Genomic DNA, 23,104 nt, shown 5'->3' with positions numbered 1-23,104 from the left:
ACTAGCAAAGCGTGCCAAAACAGGTATTATAACATATTTCATATGTTCAAAAAGTTAAACAGAGATATGGAAGATATAAAAATGACCCAAATAAAACTTCTGAGAAGTCTGAGATGAAAAATACACTGCATATATAAATGGCAGATTAGACATTGCTGAAGGAAGGATGAGTTAACTTGAGGGTACAGCAATAAGAACCATAAAAAATCAAACACAGGGAGAGAAAAAAGAATCTAAACATACGAAAAGAGTAAAGGCACCAATGAGCTGTGGAATAACTTGAAGTGCTCTAATACACAAGTAACTGGAGTCCCTGAAGAGGTGGAGGAAAGAACAGAAGAAAATATTTGAAGACATAATGGCCAATTTTTTCTATTAATATACTTAGTGAAAACTATAAAACCACAGAATCAAGAAGCCAAATACCAAGAACAAAAAACATGAAGAAAACTACACTGAGGTAAATTAAAATCAAATTGCTCACAACCAGTGATAAACAAAAAATCTTAAAAGCTTCCAAATAATAATGTGTGCACATGGAAGCAGAGTGTGGAAAGATGGACAATGGAGAATCATAGGGATAGAGAGTGGCAGGGGAGTGGATTATGGGAGGTTGCTTGGTGGGTACAATGTGTGTTGATACACTGATGGATGAACTGAAGGCCCTGATTTCTCCACAATGCAATATATCAATGTAGTAAACTTGCACTTGTACCCTATGAATATATAAGAATAAATAGAAAATAAAAATAAAACTGCAGATGAAAAAGACGTGCCACACACAAAGGAACAAAGACAAGGATGACATCAGACTTCTCATCAGAAATAATGGAAGCAAGAAGATGATAGAATAGGAAACGGAGAAAGAAATTTAAAAATCAAGCTAGAACTCTATAGCCAGCAAAAACATCTTTCAAAATGGTGAAATAAAAATATATTCACACATACAAAACATCATCAGCAACCCACACTACAAGAAATGTTGAAGTGTATCCTCTTAGCAGAAGGAAAATGATGCCAGATAGCAATAAGCACTAGAATTGAAGAGCACTGAAATGGTATCTACATATAGAAATATAAGATTTTCCCTTATTATTTAAATGTTTTTAAAAGATAACTGTTTAAGAAAAAGTAATAACAATGAATTCTGGGGTTTATAACATGTGAAAGTAAAATGCATAAGAAAAATAACATATACCATTTTGACCTAGCAATCCCACTACTGGATATCTACCCAATGGAAAAGAAGTCATTTTATCAAAAAGACACCTGCATTTGAATGCTTATTGCAGCACAATTCACAATCACAAAGATGTGTAATCAATATAAGTGCCCATCAATTCATGAGTGGATTAAGAAATGTGGCATATATACACCATGGAATACTACTCAGCCATAAATAGGAATGAAATAATATCTTTTGCACCAACTTGGATGGAACTGGAGACCATTATCCTAAGTGAAGTATCTCGGGAAAGGAAAAACAAATACCACGTATAATCTCTAATAACTGAGAGCTAATCGATGAGTGCACATGGGCACAAAGAGATGTAAAGGTCATTGGAAATCAAGAAGGGGGAGGTGGAGGAGGGGAGAGATAAAAACCTATGTATTGGGTACAATGAACACTATTCAGGTGATGGGCATACTAAAAGCCCCAACTTAAGCAATATAAACAGTATCCAAAAACATTTGTACCCCCTTAATATTTTGAAATTTAAAAAAATAAAAATAACATAAAGGCTTGAAGGGAATAAATGGAAGTATACTTCTGTAAACTCCGCATAATAAATGTGAAGTAGTGTAAAATCACTTTAAGGTAGACTGCAATAAGTTAAAGATGATACTATAACTCCTAAAGTGACAACTAAAATAACAAAACAATGATTTATGGCTAATAGGCTACTAAAGGAAATAAAATGGACTAAAAAATACTTGAGTAATCAAAAAGAAGTCAGAAAATTAGGAAAAGGGAACAAAAACCAAATGGGACAAACTGAAAATACCAAGATCACAGACTCATATGTAATATCAATAATCAGATAAAATGCAAATGGTCAAAACACTCCAATAAAAGGCAGAGATTGTCAGATTAGATTTTTGAAAAAGCAAGACCCAATTACATGCTGCCTACAACAAAGGCAATTTAAATATAAAGACATAAATGGGTTAAAAGTAGAAAGGATGCTCAGCAATTCTACTCATAGGTATATACCCAAGAGAAATGAAAACATACATCCAAAAATAGAACAAGACGTATGTCCATACAAAAACTTGTACACAAATGTTTAAGAGCATTATTCATAATAGATAAAAAGTCCATCAATTGATAAAGTATACATAAAATATGATATAGTCATACATTGGAATATTATTCAGCTATTAAATAATGAAGTACTTATACATACAACAACATGAACCTTAAAACATATCAAGTGAAAGAAGCTAGTCACAGAGGACCACATATTGTATGATTCTATTCATATGAGATATAAATAGGCAAATCCATAGAGAAAGAAAGTAGGTTGGTGGCTGCCTAGGGATGGAGGGGTTGGAGAAAAATTCAAGTGTCACTGATAATGGGTATAAGGTTTCTTTCCAGGGTGATGAAAATGTTCTAAAAATCACTGTGGAGATGATCACACAACACTGTGGATACACTAAAAGCCACTGAACTGTACACTCTGAGTGAATCGTATACTATTGAAATATATCTTGATAAAGCTATTTAAAAAGGAAAGAATAAAAAAAGTGAAAGGGTAGAAATACATCATACTAACATTAGTCCAAAAAAAATGGAGTAGTGCTATTAGCAAAAGACAAGTAGATTTCAATTTTTAAAATTACTAGGTTTAAAAAAGGTCATTTCCTAATGATGAAGGGGTCAATTAATCAAGAGGACGTAACAATCTTAAATCATTGTGGACTATTAGGTCTGTTATTAAACAGAGCTTCAAAATACATGAAGCAAAACTAAAATAACTGCAAAGAAGAACAGGTAATTTTGGTAGGAAATTTCAATACCCTTCTTTAATTGATAGCACCACATCAAATATCATTAAGAATACAGAAATTCAAACATTATCAGCTCAACTTGAACTGACATTTATATAACACTCAAACCAAAAATAGCAAAATACACATTCATTTCAAGTACACCTAGAAAATTTACCAAGATAAACCATATTCCAGACCATAAAATAAGTCTCAATAAATTCAAAAGTATTTAAGTCATACAAAGTATGTTCTCTGAAGACAATGAAATTAAATTAGAAATCAATTACAGAAAGATCCTTGGAAAAACTCCCAAGTGTTTACAAACTAAATAACATGCTTCTAAATAATCCATGGATCAAAGAAGGGGAAAAAAATGAAAGTTTGAAAGTTTTCTTTTTAATGAAAATGAAAATATAACATCTCCAAATAAGAGGTATCTTCACATACATATTCTACAGATAGTAAAAGGATAATAAAGTAATATTATAAACATTATGCCAATAAATCTGACAACTTAGATAAAATGGACAAATCCTTGAAATACACAAATTACAAAATCTCAATGAAAAAGAAATAACATAAATATCCCTATATCTCTTAAAGAAATTGAAATTATAGTTTAAAACCTTCCCATAAAGAAACTCCAAAAGCCCAGGTGGCTTTACTGGTGAATACCCCCAAACATTTAAAGAAGAAAGAAACCAAACTGAGTCTACACAAACTCTTTCAAAACCTGAAGAGGAAAGAATACTTCTCAACACATTCTATTACACGTCTAGCATTACTGTGACACCAAACCAAAGATATTACAAGAAAACTACAGACCAATATCATTCACAAACATAGATGCAACAATTCAGAACAAAATTTTAGTGAATCACTCCAAAAATGTATTAAAAGAATCATGATTTAATCCAGGAATCCAGGGTTGGTTTGACACTCAAAAAATCAATATAATTCATCATATTAACAAACTAAAAAAGAAAAACCACAGAATTGTCACAACAGAACCAGAAGAAGCACTTGAGAGACTCCAAAATCCATTCCTGATAAACACTCTCAGCAGAGTAGAAATAGAAAGGAACCCTACAGTTAACATTAATGGCAAAAGACTAAATGCTTTTCCCCAAAATCTAGGAGAAAGATAGGAATAAGATGTCCACTATCACCACATGACTTCTAATTCAACACTGTACCAGAGGTTCTAGCCAATGCAATTAGGCAAGAAAGAAGAAAAAAGTCATCCAGATTGGAAAGAAAAAAATAAAATTGTCTTTATTCACAGATGATGTGATTGTCTATGTATAAAATCTGATGAAATAAGCAAAAAACAACTAGTACCAAAACTAACAAGTGAGTTTAGTGAGGTCACAGGACACAAGATCTATACATAAAAATCAATTTTATTTCTATATATTAACAATGAACTGAAAATTGAAATTATAAAGACAATACAAATTGTAATACCATCACAAATATGAAATACTTAAGGATAAACTCATCAAATATGCATAAGACCTGTACATTCAAAACTATAAAACAATGTTGAGATAAATTTAAGAAGCCCTAAGTAGATGGAGAGATATACCATATTCATGAGCCAGAAGATCCAACATAGTAATGATGTCCATTCTCCCCCAAATTGACTAATAGGTTCAACACAATCCCAATGAAAATACCAGAAAGATATTTTGCAGGTAGAGACAAGATGACTCTAAAATTTATATGGAAAAGCAAAGGAACTAGAACAGTCAAAACAATTTTCAGAAATAAGAATAAAGTTGAAGGATCCATATTACCCAATTTTAGGACCCTCTATAAAGCTGCAAGAAGAAACATGGTGTGGTACTGGCAAAGAGCCAGATACATAGATCAGTGGAATATAATAGAAAGTCCAGAAATAGTTCCACATAAACATGGCAATTGGTTTTTGACAATGTTGCAAAAGTAATTCAGTGAAGAAAAGATTGTCTTTTCAACAAAAATATTGGAATAATTGAATATCCATACATAAAAAATGAATCTCAAACCTCACACCTTACATAAACATTAACTCAAAATAAATCATAGATCTAAATAAAAGATGAATCTCAAATTAAACCTCACACCTTACATAAACATTAACTCAAAATAAATCATAGATCTAAATATAAAATGCAAATCCATAAAACATATAGGAGAAAATCTTCTCAATCTGGGGTTATATAGTTTTTAGACATGAGACTAAAAGTATGATCGATAGAAGTTGATAAATGGACTGCATTAAAATTTTAAAGTTTTGCTCTACAAAAGACACTGTTATGATAATGAAAACAAAGTAAGCTAGGAGACACTATTTGTAAATTACACATCTAATAAAGGACTGATATACAGAGTATCTAAAGAACACTCAAAAGAAAACCAACAATGCAATTAGAAAATGGGCAAAATATTTGAACAGTCACTTCACTAAGGAGGATATGTGAATGACAACACATGAGAATAGTCAATATTAGGGAGATGTAAATTAAAATCACAATGAGATACCACTATACATCCATTAGAATCACTAAAATTAAAAATACTAAGAGTACCAAGTGCTACAAAGAAAATGGAGCAACTGGAACTCTTACATCTTGCTAGTTCGAATGTACAGTTGCTTTAGCAAATAGTTTGGCAATTTTCTTATAAAGTTAAACATATACTTACCCTATGACCCAGCAATCCCAGTTCTGGGTATTTACCATAGAAAAATGAAAACTTACATTCATATAAAAACCTGTACAATAATGTTTATAGCAGCCCTATTCATAATCACCCCAAACTGGAAACAATTCTAATGTCCTTCACCTGGCAAAAGGATAAACAAATTGCGGTACATCCATAAAATGAAATCCCACTCATCAATAAGAATGACCTAATTATAGATGCATGTAACTACAAGGGTGAATCTCAAAGGCATTACTCTGAGTGAAAAAGCTAATCCCAAAATGTTATGTACTGTATGATTCCATTTATGACACACTCAAAAAGACGAAACTATGGTAATAGAGAGTAAATCAGTAGTTTTCTGAGTGGGGTGGTAACATGAGAGTTTTTTTGAGTGACAGAACTAGTCTTCATCTTGGTTGTGATGATGGTTACACATATCTATACACATTAAAATCATAAAGCTGTATATTAAAAGAGAAAAGTCAATTTTACTTGTGATAATTTAAAAAACAAAATTAGTAAACCAAAAAAATAATGAGGTTATTTTTTAAGTGTGGGTAAAACTAAGGAATCCCTAAGAACACAGAAAACTAATAGCAAATTCACACTATAAGTTATTCTGCAGGAAAAAGTTTACATAGCAGGCTTGATATTGCTATCTTTAGGAGGGCCTGCTTACATGACTGATCCTTGCAATAGCTCCTGGGAATTTGGCCTGTGAGATTCCCTCTGCTACTAATTGATAAGGTTGTTTTGTTTGTCTGGAACACTGAATTCTGCTGTACCAGCCTGGCTAGATTGTTTTTACAAATGTCACTTATGGTGAACACCTGCTTTCCTTCTGGGAGTCAGAAATTTCAGTAAGAGTAACTTATCAGCCTTCAATTAAAAAGTCTGAGTTTTAAGCAAGCTTCCTTAAACAGAAACATTGTATATGTTAGTTCCTGCATTTAATTGCTGGAGGAAGCTTGTTCTGTGCAACCCCACCCCAACCTCCTAATGGAGAACTTTAGAAGCCCACATCTAGACTCTTTCAGAGTCTACCCATTATGCCTTTTTCCCCTACTAATTATGCTGTGTATCCTCTCACTGTAATAAATCATAGCTGTGAGTACAACTGTTTCTGAATCCCACAAATCTTTCTAGCAAGTCACTGAATGTGTGGGTGGTTGTCAGATGCCCAAAACAGTTACCAAATGTAAATGGCACTTTAAATTGGAATCTTTTCCTAAAATCCTTTCTCTGGACCTGTACTGCCCACCCTTGGCCTCCCTCAGAATCCCAAGCAGTGCCACATCCATTGTTGGTATGAACATCTGCATCATGTCCTCAAAACAGCCTTGTGTGTCACACCCACATTCCCAGTGGAACTCAGAGCCTGGTGTAAAAGTTATATTTAGGTTCAGCAGCAAATCACAAAGACCCATTTTTCTCTCATTTACAAGGAATACAGAAGTATACAGTCCAAGTCTCGCATGGCAGCTCTATGCTGTCAGAGACTTCACCTACATCTATCTTACTGCACTGCTAAAAGTGTTCTCCATTCCCAAGGTTACCTCTTGACCCATTATGGCTGCTGGAGGTCTAGCAATTACATCCTCATTCCAGGAAGCAGACAGAAGGCATGGTAGAAGAAAGGCATGCTCCTTTCCTTTAAGGATACTTTGCATAAATCCCACACAACACTTCTCCTTCTACTTTTGGACAAAATTTGGTCCCATAGCTATACCCAGTTGCAAGAGAGGCCAGGAAATGTAGTCTTCTCATTGCACATCAATACACTGAGCTAACTAGAATGGGGTTCTATTAGAACAATGAAAGGGAGAATGGATATTAGGAGGTAACTGGAGTCTGTGCTACACCTAGTTAGTTCTACACTCAACAGAAAGTACCTTGAGAATCAATCCTTTTAATAACGCAAGACAATTAGAGGTAAATGTTTCTTCACCTAAAATACATTTTTACGGGCAGATATGGAGAAGAGGTAAGAAGAGAGAATTTTTTTAGTATAAACCTAAACTTAAGCCCTAGTTAGAAGAAATTTCTCACTTTCCAGCTTCTCAGGGAAAACATGTGCTAAGAACCTACAATAAAATTTAAAAGACTACCCCCAGGAAATTTACTCTCTTAGTAACATGTTAAACCGATTTAACAAAACACAAGGTTTAACACTGTTCTTCCCCAAACACTGTAGTGTCTCTGAAAACATACAGTCTTAATTTTTAAAAAAAAATACCATGTGGTAAGAAGTATTAGCAAAATGTCAAAGTAGGCAACTCTAAATTCCCATCTCTCCACAGAAACATTGAAAAACAAGCAGAAGCTCTCAGAATCAATTTTGTCAGAATTCTAGAACATAGTCAAAGGTTTATAGCAACCAAGTGAACGACGAATCAAGAACAAGGCAACCTTAAAATGGTAGAAAAGCTGTGTGGTATTTTACTTGCCCTTGTCCCATCCCCTCACCAGTTCAGTGGTAGTCTTGAAAATAGCAGCCCATATCCTCGGTGTGGGATCCTAGAACAGACCTCATTTGCAATTTTTTGTGTTTGTTCTAACCTGTCTGGGGACCACCCAAAGGAATAACTTAAAGTGCTTATCTTCTTTTCACCTAATGTGGAGCCCACTCATGGCAGAAAAGCAATATGCATTGCTTGAAAACATTGTAAGGTAGACAAAAACTTGCAGCTACCTGGGATGTAAAGTATGCTCCATTCAAAGGAAAAACAAATGACAGAAACCACCCCTAAGGAGGCGAGAAACTGGATGAAAACTTTTTTAAAAACTGTCTTAAATATGCTTAAATAACTTAAAGGAAGCCATGGACAAAGAAATAAAGGAAACCAGGAAAATAATGTATGAACAAAATGAGAATATTGATAAAGAGACAGAAATTTTTAAAAGGAAGCATTAGAATTCTGAAGCCAAAAAATATAGTAACTTAAATTAAAAATTGACTAAAGGGGCCCAATAGCATATATGAGCAGGCAGAAGAAAGAATTAGCAAATTTGAAGATAGGACAATTGAAATTATCCAGTCTGAGTAGTGGAAATGAAAAAGAATGTAGAAAAGCAAACAGAGACAGAGCCTAAGGGACGTGAGAGACAACATCAAGCAGTCCAACATACACATTATGAAAGTTCCAGACAGACAGAGAGAGAAAGAGGTTAGAAAGAATACTTGAAGAAATAATGGCTGGAAACTTACCGAATTTGATTAAATACATGAATCTACACATCCAAGAAGTTCAAGAATCTCCAAGCAAGATAAACTCAAAGAAATCCACATTGAAACATATTATAATCATACTGATGAAAGACAAAGAGAATCTTGAAAGCAGCAAAGAGAAGTGACTTATCTCACACAAAGGATCTTCCATAAGATTAAAGTTGATATCTCAGCAGAAACCTTAGTGGTCAAAAGGAAAGTAGGAGCACATATTTAAAATGCAAAAAGAAAAAAAAAACTGTCAACCAAGAATTCTAAATCTGGCAAAACTATCCTTCGAGAATGAAGGAAAAATAAAGAAATTCCAAGATAAATAAAAGCTAAGGGAGTTCATTACTAGTAGACCTGCCCTACAAGAAATGTTTAGGGACTTCTTCAGGCTCAAATGAAAGTAACCCAAAGCTATATGAAGAAACAAAGGATTTCTGGTTCCAAAATGGCGACATAGAGGCAAGCTGGGTTCAATCTCACAGAAAGCCAAAAACAAATATACAACACTGACATTATCATTAGCTATATCCCAGAATTCAAATATGAGGATGAGACAGTTCCTGGGACCACAGAGAAGTGAAAAAAATCCCAAGGATATGGTAAGAGAATTGGACTTCCACATCTGCAATGCTCCTACTGCCGCCATTCTGCCCAGCAACATGGAAAATTTCCCCAAACTCAGTTTCTATACTGGAAAAAGTGAGATCAAGGTAGACAATCAGTTTCTCCACCATACTGAATTCTCTGAGAGGAGACCTGTCCCTGCCTTAACCTATGGAAAGCATCACAGGTGCTAGAAGGGAGAAACATCCCAGAGCATAAGCAGAGAAAAAGGTGGGAGGTGGAACTATCATCCCCAGTCCTAGAAACTCTGTGCTGTAACCTGGCCAAAGGAGACACCAAATTGGGGTAGCTGTTCAGCAGCACCATGCTCTAGGAGGTTCACTCCATAGGTTCCCCTGGCCATAAACCCCTAGCCAGCCTTCCCACAGTACTGGGATATCCCCTTTGGGACCTCTCCTATTCAGGATGGGCAGCACATTGAGCATTTACCAGAGTCAAGGCAAACCTGAGTTTAAGGCACCACCTATAGCCAAAAAGGAGGCAGAGACCTAGAGATAAAGAATCTCCAAGCAAATATATCCAAAAAAACCAAAACAAGACAGAGAAATCTGAAATAAATAATTCATCCTTCAATGCAAAGACATAGATGTACATCCACAAGAAACAACCAGCAAACAGAGAACCACGACCTCTCCAAATGGACAAGGCAAGAAACCAATAACTGACCCTAATGAGATGGAGATATATGAGCTCTCTGACCAAGAATTCAAACTATCAGTTTTAAAGGAAATGCAGTGATCTCCAAGATAATACAGAAAATAAATTCAGAAATTTATCAGAGAAATTTAACAAGAGATTTAAATAATTTAAAATATCAAACAGAAATCTTGGAACTAGAACGTAACTTTGCTGAACTGAAAAATTCATTAGAGGCTCTCAGCAGAATGGACCAAACAGAGGAAAGATTCAGTGAGCTTGAAGACAGGCTATTTGCAAATTGACAGGCAGAAGAGAAAAAAGAAAAAGAATGAAAAGGAATGAAGACTGCCTACAAGATATAGAAAATTACTTCAAAATACTGAATCTAAGAATTGTTGGTGTTGAAGAAGAAGCTGAGCAAGAACAAGGGGTAGAAAGCATATTCAAAGAAATAATAAACACAAATATTTCCAAAACTTGAGAAAGATATAAATATCCAGGTATAGGAAGGTCAGAGAACACCAAAGAGCTTTGACCCAAATAAGACTATCTCAAGACATATAATAATTAAACTCTCAAAAGCCAAGAACAAAGAGAGGATCCTAAAAGCAACAAGAGAAAAGAATCAAATAACATATAAAGGAGCTCCAAATTTTGGGGCAAATTTCAGTGGAAACCATACAGGCAAGGAGGGAGTGGAAATTTTCAAACTGCTAAAAGGAAAAAAAAAAAAATCTGTCATCCAAGAATACTGTATCCAGCAAAGTTATCCTTCAAGTATGAAGGAGAGATAAAGTCTTTCCCAGACAAACAAAAGCTGAGAGAATTCACCACCACCAGGCCCATCTTACAAGAAATGCTAAAAGGAGTTCTTCATTCTGAAAGAAAGAAAAATCACTAATGTGCAAAAAAGAAAACATCTGAATGTATAAATCCCATGGGTAAAATTAAGTAAATGGACAAATGTAGAATACCCTGATATTGTAATTGTGGTGTACAGTCCACTAATAACTCTAGTATGAAGCCCAAAAGACAAATCTATGAAAAACAATAATATTAATAGCTATAGCAGCCTGATAAGAGACAGGTAACATAAAAATATATAAATTGAGAAAACTAAAAGTCAAAATGTGGCAGGATCCAGTAAAACTGTAGCTTTTTATCCTTTTTTTCTTTGTTTCTATTATTTTCTTTGTGATCTAAGATAAGTTGTCATTTCTTTAAAATAACTTGTTATATCTATAAGACGTTTTTGTAAGCCTCATGGTAACCACAATGCAAAAACCTATAACAGATGCACTAAAAATGAAGAGCAACAAATTAAAACATACTACCAGAGAAAATAATTTAGCTACAAAGGAAGAGAGGACTTACAAAACAGCCAGAAAATAGGCAACCAAGTGGCAATAATAAGTCCTTATTTATCAATAATAACACAATGTAAATGGACCTGATACTCCAATTAAAAGGCATGGAGTGGCTGAATGGATAAAAGAAATAGGACCAAACTATATTCTGCCTGTAAGAAAGCCACTTCACTCATAAAGACAGAAATACACTGAATGGGGTGGAAAAAGATACTCCATTCAACTGGAAACCAAGGACAGCAGGAGTAGCTATACTTAGATAAAAATATTAATAGAAGACAAATCAAAGACTGCAAAAAGAGACAAAGGAAGTCACTATATATAATGATAACGGGGTCAATTCAGCAAGAGTATATAACAAGTATAAATATCTATGTACCCCAATCCTGGAGTTCCCAAGTACATAAAGCAAATATTAATAGATCTAAAGGGAGAGACAGACTACAATGCACCAATAGTAGGGGCCTTTAACACCCTACTCTCAGTAATAGATCATCCAGACAGAAAATTAACAAAGAAATGTCAGACTTAAACTACACACTAGACTTAATAGGCCTAACTGATATTTACAGAACATTTCACTCAACTGCTGCAGAATACACATTCTTCTTTTTTTTTTTTTTTTTTTTTTTTTGAGACAGAGTCTTGCTCTGTTGCCTGGGCTAGAGTGCCGTGGAGTCAGCCTAGCTCACAGCAACCTCAAACTCCTGGGCTCAAGCAATCCTCCTGCCTCAGCCTCCCGAGTAGCTGGGACTATAGGCATGCGCCACCATGCCTGGCTAATTTTTCTATATATATTTTTAGCTGTCCATATAATTTCTTTCTATTTTTAGTAGAGACAGGGTCTCACTCTTGCTCAGGCTGGTCTTGAACTCCTGAGCTCAAGCGATCCTCCTGCCTCGGCCTCCCAGAGTGTTAGGATTACAGGCATGAGCCACCGCACCCAGCCCAGAATACACATTCTTTTCATCAGCACATAGAACATTCTCCAAAATAGACCATATTTTAGGCCACAGAACAAGTCTGAACAAATTCAATAAAGTAGAAATCCTACCAAGTATCTTTTCTGACCACAATGGAATAAAACTAGAAATCAATAACAAGAAGAAACTTGGAAACTACACTAATACATGGAAATTAAAGCAGTACCAAGAAGGAAGTTTATAAACACCTACATCAAAACGGTAGAAAGACTTCAAATAAACAACCTAACAATGCACCTCAAGGAACAAGAAAAGCAAAACAAACCCAAAATTAGTAGAAAGAAAGAAATAATAAATATCAGAGCATAAATAAATTAAATTGAGACTAAAAAAACAATACAGAAGATTAACAACACGAAAAGTTGGTTTTTTGGAAAGATAAACAAAATCAATAAACCTTTGGCTAGTTGAAGAAAAAAAAAAGAGAAGAACCAAATAAAATCAGAAACAAAAAAGGAGACATAACAACTGAGACCACAGAAAGACAAAGAATTATTATAGACTATTAGGAACAATTATACACCAACAAATTGGAAAATCTAGAAGAAATGGATACATTTCTGGACACATACAATCTACCAAGATTGAATCATGAAGAAAATCTCAACAAACCAATAATGAGTAATAAGATCAAAGCTGTAATAAAAAGTCTTCCAACAAAGAAAAATCCAGAACCTGGTGGTTTCACTGTTGAATTGTACCAAACACTTAAAGAAGAACTAATACCAATTCTACCCAAACTCTTCAAAAAGATTGAAGAGGAGGGACTACTTCCAAATTCCTTCTATGAGGCTAGCATTATACTGATACCCAAACCAGACAAGGACACAACAAAAAAAGAAAACTACAGGCCAATATCACCGATGAACACAGATGTAAAAATCTTCAACAAGATAGGGGCTGGGAGAGTGAAGAAGGGGGAGTTACTGCTTAATGGGTACAGAGTTTCTGTTTGGGGCAATGAAAAAATTTTGGAAATAGTGGAGATGATCATACAATTTTGTGAATATTATAAATGCTACTGAATGATACAGTTAAAAATTGTTAAAATGGCAAATTTTATGTTATATATATTTTATCAAAAGGAAAAAAATAAACACTGCACTCTAGCCCAGGTGACAGAGCATGACCCAGTCTCAATGAATCATTCAATCAATCAATAACCACTATGTGCCTTATCAGCCAAACACACAATTTTCTGCAAACATTCATATTTATATACTCACCCATTCCTTCATTCACTTTCCTTAAACAGTCTGCTGCAATTCAGGCAAATGTTCTCACACAAAGGTTTCCTTCTCAGAAACTCCACTGTCAGTGTGAATCTGAGGCACAAGAACTTGAAGGAAGGACCTTTAATGCTAAGTAGTGTTACAGCATCTTATTTTTTGATAGACAAAATAAAAGGCATTAAACAAATATTTTTGGAGCATCTACTATTTTTCAGGCACTGTTATAGGATCTGGGGAGGCAGCAGCAAACAAAAGATATCCCTTCCTGCCCGGGGCTTACATTCTAATGCATTTTCCCCTAACACACCAGTAGCCTTCTGTCATATTAATGGAGTAACACCTAGGGTGTGACCTTTGGGATGAAAATAAGCAGACATCTTGCTCCCACTTGGATTCAAGGCCCCCAAGCTGATCTAGCATAGGAAAATTGAGTCTTCCTCATTGGCTACCTCACTCCTCACAGTTCTACACTGGAGTCTGAGCCCAAAGCTCCAGGTAACATAAAAGGGTTGCTTTGTTTTGTTTTATACTCTGGACATAGATTTCCCTCAGAGACTCCCCGGAAACAGGTAATAGGGCAGGATTCAGGTTCTTCTCTAGCCTGGCCAAATACAACCTAAGCAATATTGATCTCATCCTTTAACAGATCCCAATTTCCCAATTTCAAGCACATGACCTTGAACAAAGAAGGTACTTGACCTAAGTTTCAATTTCTTCACCTGGCAAAATGGGACCAATATTACGGTCTTCATACATTTGATGTGAAGGTTAAATGGCTTCAAGTATGCAAAGTATTTAGGAAAGTGCCTGGCTATTCTAGTAGGTGCTCAATAAACAGTTGCTATTTTTCTACTATTATTTTATTACAAACAACATAGTGAACGTATTTCAAGGGTGAAAACTTAAATATTCTTATTGATAATTGCCAAAACTTGTAACCAACAAAGATGTCCTTCAGTAAGTGAGTGTAAACTGTGGTACATCCAGACACTGGGATACAACTCGGCACTAAAAAGAAATGAGTCATCATCAAGCCAATAAAAGACATGGAGAAAGCTTAAACGGATATTACTAAATGAAAGAAGCCAAACTGAAAAGGCTACATATTGTATGAAAGACCACACATTGTATGATTCGAACTGTATGACATCGTGGAAAACGTAAAACTATGGGTACAGTAAAAAGATCAGTGGTTGCCAAGGGTTAGAGCGGAGGAAGGGATGAATAGACAGATCACAGAGGGCTTTCAGAGCATGCTACTCTGTATGATACTACAATGGTGGAAACATGTCATCATACATTTGTCCAAACCTACAGAATGTACAACACCAAGAATAAACTGAAATGCAAACTATGGATTTTGCCTGATGTGTAAATGTAGGTTCATCAACTGTAACAAATGTACCACTCTGGGGTGGAATGTTGACAATGAGGCAGGGGGCTATGCATGTGTGGGGGCAGGGAATATACAGGAAATCTCTGTAGCATCTTCTTGATTTTGCTATAAACCTAAAACTGCTCCAAAAGAGCAGTTTTTAAATAAATTTAAATCTTCTATATCAGTAATAAGCTTCAGCATGCAAACAAACAATGTTAAAACAGATTTCTCGGCCCTACTCCCAGACATTCTAAGTCAGTCTGGGGCAAGACCTGCCATTTCCAACAAACTCTCAGGTGATGCCAATGCTGCTAGTCTTGGGGCCACACTTCGAGTAGCACTGGTAAATAGGTCCATGAAAACAACTTCATAAACTCAAGATGAACACTCTCTTCCAACTAGATTACTTAAAATACAGAATTTAGTTTATCAACAACCAACACACACCAAACACACATACACACACTATTAATACTACTTCTCTTTTCTGGATTATGTATAACAAAGTACTCATCAAATACTGCAACAGAGATTGGCTAGCTAGCTGCTTTCCAAACTTGTTCCTCTTCCTCCAACTAGACTACATTTCCCTGGTTCCCTTCCAGTTAGAAGTGGCCTTGTGACCAAGTTCTGTTCAACAGAAGTGGGTAAAGTGATGTGTAACATTTCCAAGCTTAGCACATAAGTCTTCCCCATATGATCCTCTTTTCCTTTCCTCATTCATCAGCTGGAGGGGGAGGATTCCAAGGCCATAAGGAATGGGGAAGCCACAGGATAGAAAGCATCTGGTCCCTGAATCACAACATGGAGAGCCACCTGCCAGTCCCTTGAACTGGCCCGTTACATGAGTGAAATATTAACTTCTCTTATCTTAAGTCACTAAAATTTGGGCTAATTTGTTTTAAATCTAGCATTACCCTAATATAAATATCCACATTGATTAAAAGCCAAGTAGCAAGCATTAAATAAAAGAGAACATTCTCCTAACATAAATTCTCTTGTAAATGAAACAGAGGCAATTTTTTAAAAAGATACATGTACTTAAAAATCAAACAAAAAATGAAATTAAAAAGAAGTTACTGGTTCTCAAGTCACATAAGTCTAACATCATCTCAAGTAAACTAATGTCCAAGTGTTCATCAGTGCCAGAAAGAGTTTAATGAGAGTAACAGACAAGATGTGTACAGCCTCACCTGCACAACCTTCCAGGCAGTGAGGTTAACAGGTTACCAGCTAACAACTTAACAGGGGGGTTAACTTCTTTTCCAATCTTCAATCTTCTATTTTAATGACAATTTCAAAACACACAGAATAGTTGAAAGAAGGGTATAAAGCTGTGGTCCCCAACCCCTGGGGCCATGGACCAGTATAGTTCCATGGCCTGTTAGGGACCAGGTGGCAGAGCTCCGCTGCCCCGCCGCCCCACCCCCATCTGTAGAAAAATCATCTTCCATGAAACCTAGGAAGTTGGGGGGGGGCACACAGCAGGAGGTGAGCAGCAGGCAAGTGAGGGAAGCTTTATCTGTACTTACAGCCACTCCTCATCCCCCATCTCCCCATCATTGGCATCACTGCCTGAGCTCCACCTCCCTCCACCAACACCCATGGAAAATTGTCTTCCATGAAACCAGTCCTTGGTGCTAAAAAGGTTGGGGACCACTGGTATAAAGCATATCCTTTTACCACTCCCCAGATTTAACAATTGCAAGAATGATTCCACATTTGTTTTCCCTATATATGTGGTATGTGTAATTTTTTACTACACTTTTTGAAAGTAAGTTGCATACATTAGGAATCATATACTTCACCCCTAAATACTTTAGCCTGCATCTCCAATGAATGAATACATTCTCACATATAACCTCAATTATCACACCTAAGAAAAATATCATTAATTCCCTAATATCATCTAATACCCAGTCTAATCAAATATACATAAATTGTTCCCAAAACATCTTCTATAGTTCATTTCCATGAATCAGGAGCCAATCAAGTTTCCTGTGCTACATTTAGTCATGTCTCTTTGGTCTCTCTTAATCTAGAACACTCACGGTTTTTGTTTCTCCTGACACTAACTTTTTGAAGAGATCAAGGCAATTGTCTTAAAGATTGTCCCATACGCTGGATGTGCCTGATTGTTTTCTCATGGTGTTTTATAACTTGTTTCTCTATCCCTTGTATGTCCTGTAAACTGGAAGATGTGTCTAAATCCTTGATTAGATTCAGATTAAACACATAGGGGGAGAATACTACATAAGTAAAGGTATATGCTTCCTATTCTATCACATCAGGGGGTGTATGATACCAGATAGTCCCAGAATGAGCAAGGATAAATTTGATGACTTAGTTTTAAGATAGTGACTGCCAGACCTCTTCACTGTAAAAGCAGCTTTGCTTCTTTGCAACAGGAGAGTAATCTACAGGATGATACTATGCACCATGCAAGTACCATGTTCCCCAGTAGCCTTTCATCTATGATTCTGGAATTCATTGAAAATCTTTATATGAATCAATCATCATTAGGGGCTGAAAAATGGTGATTTTCTAATTACATAATTCCAAAAAGGTTAACTTCTAAAAGTTCTAAGAAACGCTTTCAGAAGCCATCCCAAACTGGGGCCAAAGTGAGGAGCTCTTAAAAAAAGGGGGAGGACTCCTGATTAACCAGGAAGGAGGTGGTTCCAAAATATTTGCTCACAGGTTCAAATGTTAGTTCCATTTGAGACATATTTTCCCTTTTCAGACTTTGCCTACAAGCCCGCTCTCAGGCTATGCTTAGCTGGATAGCTCCAACAAATCAACAAGGAGCCCATAATCCACAGAACCTAAGGGGTTGGCCAACATGTCCTTGAAAACTGATAGGCGAGGAGGAAGCGAGAAGCAGGTGGTGGGCTAGCATGGCAAAGTCAGATATTTTGGACCCGTATCAGTTGTCACAAAAACATTATAGGGGAAGCGGAACTACTGTACTCTGAGAGAGACCACAATTAACTGGCACGATCTGTTTACACCACCTTTCCCTGCCCGAAACGCTTTCTATTTCTGCTGCACAGAAGACATGCAGGGCCCAGTAACTTCAGGATGTCACTTACTCACATAACAGAGCCAGACAGCTGGGAACTCCCTGGTCTAACAAAACAGGTTAGACTGGTGGCAGGCAAGTGCCTTGCCCCACCATCCTGCAGCTCCTATGGCAGGGTCTGGGGGCTGCTTTCAACCTCCCTAAAGAGTAAGGTCTCTGGCCACCTTTCCTTGTAGCTGCCGTGGCCTTCTGTCAGAGAGAAGTGCTTATAACTGTTCCTTGGTGGGTGGCGGAGTTCCTTTTTCTTTAAACGTTAAGCATTCTCAGCAGCTCTCTTGTTGTCCTTAGGTCCTTTGCACCTAAGCAAGCACTTATTATGGGATCTATTTGTGCATAGTCTTCCTAAAGTAACATCAACTTCTCTCTGGGGATAATAGCATAAAAAGGAGGAAGGAGAGAGGGAGAGGCAGGAAAACCTCTTCTCCTTTCCCTGTGTTGTCTGCATCCCAGGCACAGGGCTCCAGAAGTTCAGTACAGTCAATAATCGAAAGGTACAAAAAAACTGATAACATAATGTGATTTAAATAGGGAGAAGTGGGTGTCAAATTGAGTGATGTGAGGAGCACCTTAAAATGCCATCACAAGAGACACAGAACGGAGGCATGGGCAAACTCTCAGGTGACTCCACTTCGATAGTTCAAAAATCAAAAAGCATAAAGGATATACAGTGATTGCTCCCTCCCACTCCTATTTCACAGCTATCTTCTTTTCCCCAAGGAAATCAACGTTACTAACCTACTGCATGTCCTTCCAGAGATATTTTATGATTATAGCAGCAAATATATATATTTTTTTAAATATTAAAAATGTTCCTCTCAAAGTGTCACTTAAACATAAAATGGTGGCAAGACATTAGATTTTTAAAATTTTTTTTTCAAAATAAGGTGTTTTAAAATTCACAATTGAACTCTTTCATTCATAAAAATTTATCAACATTTTAAAGTTAAATTGTTTGCCTCCAGAAATTCAGTTGGCCATCCAGCAGATACTTAACAAATGTTTCCTTAGGTCTTTTTGTCCTTTATTACTCAGAGCCAAGAGGACAATTACTCACTTCCTCTATTGATTATCAAGAAATAAAATCTGATTCCTTACTATTTAATATTGAAAAAGAGAAGTCCTGAAAAATCTGTACTGCAGTCACTTAAGTGTTCAAAGATTTGCTTGACGGTAGTAATCATTTCACTATGTTTATCAAAATTTCACGGACAATTTTTAAAAGATTTTCAAACTAATTTTTTTTATCAGAATCCCCATCGCAATAGCATTCAGTATATAATGAATAATCAGCCAACCAAATGACATTAGAATTCAGACTTGGGGAGCCTTGAAACAGAAGATCAAATGTCCCTGAGAGAAAGAGAAAATGTTTTCTCAAGATTACAGACAATCTACATCGAAATATTAATATTTGGCATAACCTAAGATATCACATATTGACAAACAAAATTTCTTTATACATTTTAAAAGTAACAATAAAACACAAAGGTATAGAGCAAAATTACACAGGAATGCTATGAGATGATGTTGCCTTTTCTGAACAATCGTTAATTAAACCAGATTTGTAGCATGATTGTTCACAAAATACAACAGTACCCTGTAGCACAGCCCAAACAACTGAAAGATGGAGGTGAGTTTTAAAAATACATATCATTAAAGGAAAATTCCAATGTTGTTTTTAATCCTTAAGATAAGGGTGATTGAGCTCCTAAGAACATGGAGTACTCTGCAGAAAATATATTTTTTAATCCCATTTTCCATCCCTTGAGCATGTATTTATGAGTCTGTCAAATCTAGCTCCTATTTCACATTGTCCTTTAAGGAATTGGATCTGGGGCTTATTAAATAAAAATATTTTCATCCTATCTATACACATTTAAAGGTAATCTTCATTTGCATCATGGTTCAGAGTCAATCACCTGAAATGACCACCTACTTCAATTCCCCACTCACTATCTGCTCAGGAAACCTCCCAGCTTACCTGCAGGCCTGGCATCAGTAATTTGTCACCAACTGACACAAACCAGAGGTCAAGAACAGTCAGGTATGGAGGCCAAGTCTGTGTTGAGACCTATGATTTGCAATAACCAAACCCAGTTCTAGACCTGGTCCTGTTTCAATTCAAGATCTGTTTAGGCCACTACTTCTTCAAAACTGGAGGGCTCTTTTCAGCACTTGCCCCTTACACAGTTTGTCTGAGAGGGCATGGTGGCCATGAGCCCTGGCTGTCAACAACTAATCAAGAACCGTGTGAAGCAAGGCCTAGGACCAAGGGTAATTTTCACATTAAAGATTAACGTTTCTGCTTTCCATTCTCTATCAGGGAACTCTGGATGAAAATTGAGTGGAGAGATCCCTCCCGTGTAAGCGCTAATGCAAAATGTTCCCTGTTGGGAAGTCATGAAGTGGGCTTATCTATTTCACATGAGGATGCCAACATGAGCTTTAAGGCCACTGAATTAAATTCAAAAAGAAACAGAATACTTGGCTCCAGTTTGGGGGGGAGGGGGAAGGCAGGGGCCATAGAATAGGAAGAGGGATAATTCAGATAGTGGCTGACATCCACGTAATAACAGGAGATTTGTACTGACCACTGTGCATATGTAATACACTGTGTACCATTAAATCCAAAGAAGGAGGGTGGCATCAGCCCACCCTTAACAAAAGATGGCTGACTACAGAATTAAGACCACTACTTTTCCTCTTCCTATACTCAAAAATGTGTCTCAAAGTCACTCCATGTTAAACATCTTAGGAATACAAAAGCTCCTCTTCGCTTAAGAAAGCAAATAATTGTGTATAACTTCCCACTTGGGACATAAGAGCAGGAGGCGTGCCTGTCTTCCCATCTAGGCCTGACACCGTGATGCCACCACTCTGGGTCCTGGACCACTGTTCACCTTTCATAGCACTTCATGCTCTAACTTTATCAACAAGAGACCTGGGAACATAGACCTCAGAAGTGGACGCCCACCCAGGCTGACCCTGGATATGGCATTCAAGAGGCCCCAGCAGCCCATACCTAAGCTGAGACAATTTCAGCCCTTGTCCTCATACCCTGCTGTGGCCTGTCCCGTGGGGTGATGCGGCCCTTTGGGAAGTCACCCACCTCCAGCCCCCGCACACACACCCTGTCGAGCTGAACTGGGGCGGAGGGTGTGTATGGGGGAGCGAGACGGAACGGGGCGGACAGAACGGGGCCACCCGTGTGCCTTTCATTTTCCTGGCTTCCTGGTGAAGAAACGTCTGAGGTGGAATTCTTTTTAACGATAGTAGAAAGCCAGAAAATGCAGACAGTTGACCTTGGGAAGCAACACCATCGCAGCGGGAAACGTAAAAGGAACATGCTAGCAAGTGAAGCGGGAGCAGGGCGCCAGGAGGAGCGCGACGGCCGGCCGCCCAAGGGGTGTGGGGGGCAGTGGGTGCGGACAGGGGTGCTCACCATAGATCATGGCCAGCCCGGTCTCATGCAGGAAGCGCACCCGGCGGTGCTTGAAGAGCCAGATGGTGAGGATGGTGAGTGTGAGCAGCAGGATGAAGGTGAGCAGGCTCACGCTGTCTTGCCGGTGGCTCTCCTCCGCCTCCTTCTCAGTGGCGAGCTCCTCCATGGCGCTGCTGTCCTCGGCCGCCGCCCCAGAGGAGGAGGCCGCGGCGGTGGCTCGCAGCCCCCGACCCAGCAGCAGCGGCAGCAGCGGTAGCAGCAGCAGCCGCGGCGGCAGCGCCGGGACAGCCCGCCCCGGGCCGGGGCGCGCCGTGTCACCAGGCTCCATGGCCCCAGGGCCGCCTGCGCCTCGTCCGCGCGGGGACCAGCAGTCCGCGCCGTCGGCGGGTTCTGGTGGTAACCGCCGACCTGCCCGAGTGGCCGCGGTGGCTGCAGCTCCTCCTCCTGCCGGCGCCGGGCCGGCCTGCGCAGGGAGCCGCGTGCGGGGGAGGGGCGCGCGCAGTGCGCAGGATCCCCAAGCACCGCCCCCCGCCCGCGCACCTGTTCGTCCCCCCGCCGAGCCGAGCGGCGCGCCGACTGGGCCACCGAGGTGGGGCCACCGAGGTGGGGCCAGCTGTCGCCCTCGGACCCGCAGGCCAGCCCTTGATCCCTGGCCTCTCTGCACTCCTCACCTCTTCCTTGCGCACCTGGCCAGGCAGTCTGGGATCGCGGAGCCAGTTCATGGGCAGCCGACGCCGCGCTTCCTAAATGGGACACCAGAGGTCGCCCGCGCCTGTCAGGAGCATCAGCTTGGCTTCGCTCGCTGTGCGGTCTCGAGTCGTGTCTCTGGCGCCACCGCCAAGTGTTTAATCTCAGGCCAGTGTGTAGCCGCCCCGTGGCCAGTAAAGTGGGGACTCTGAGGGAACCAAGGAGCCGCGAAGCCACGTTAGCCCCTACACCTCTCTTTCCTCATCTCTCCGGTGGCCTGCCAGCTCTCGGGACCCCCCAGAATCTACCAGGCTTAATGGAAACCTCTGCTCTAGTCTGACTCAACGTGAGGCCCAATAAGGGGTTGGAATCGGGGAAGGCACTAAAATATCTATTTCAGCACTTGGGAAATAGACTAACTTCTTATTCTGGATTATGATAGTAACTCCCTTGGGGAAGAGGGTTGAACCAGAAGGAACTGAACGCTTGCGGTTCCTGGTAGATGAGCAGCAGCCGGTCCTAAGGTTGTCGGGGAGATTGCCCTGATGACCCTTTTATGTTGCCCTTCTGGTAGCCTCAGGGGTCTTTGGATGAATCTTAGGGTCAAGCCCAGGTCTGAACAAAATTATGAAGTGGAAACCTCTTGGAACAATCCTCAGGAACTAGAATTTTCAATCCACCTTGTTCCTCTGGTCAAGGAAGAAAAGAGATAAAACGAATCACTGAATTCCCACTGTTTAGCACTGTACTCATGTGTTTATG

At 38.5% G+C, this 23,104-nt stretch overlaps 1 protein-coding gene across 1 annotated transcript in view; it reads right to left on the bottom strand.

Annotated features, from left to right (window-relative positions):
* Positions 1 to 22,111, bottom strand: part of SLC9A7 (solute carrier family 9 member A7) — a 156,708-nt gene extending 134,597 nt beyond the window's left edge. The window contains exon 1 of the mRNA XM_045538534.1: positions 21,656 to 22,111. Coding sequence (XP_045394490.1) covers positions 21,656 to 21,983 — 328 coding nt within the window. The 5' untranslated portion in view covers positions 21,984 to 22,111. The remainder of the gene's footprint in view (positions 1 to 21,655) is intronic.
* Positions 22,112 to 23,104: the final 993 nt, after the last annotated feature.

Source organism: Lemur catta, chromosome X (assembly GCF_020740605.2).
Source record: "Lemur catta isolate mLemCat1 chromosome X, mLemCat1.pri, whole genome shotgun sequence".
Taxonomy (NCBI): domain Eukaryota; kingdom Metazoa; phylum Chordata; class Mammalia; order Primates; family Lemuridae; genus Lemur; species Lemur catta.
Note: the sequence above shows the minus strand (reverse complement) of the source record. Positions and strands in the feature narration are given on the sequence as shown.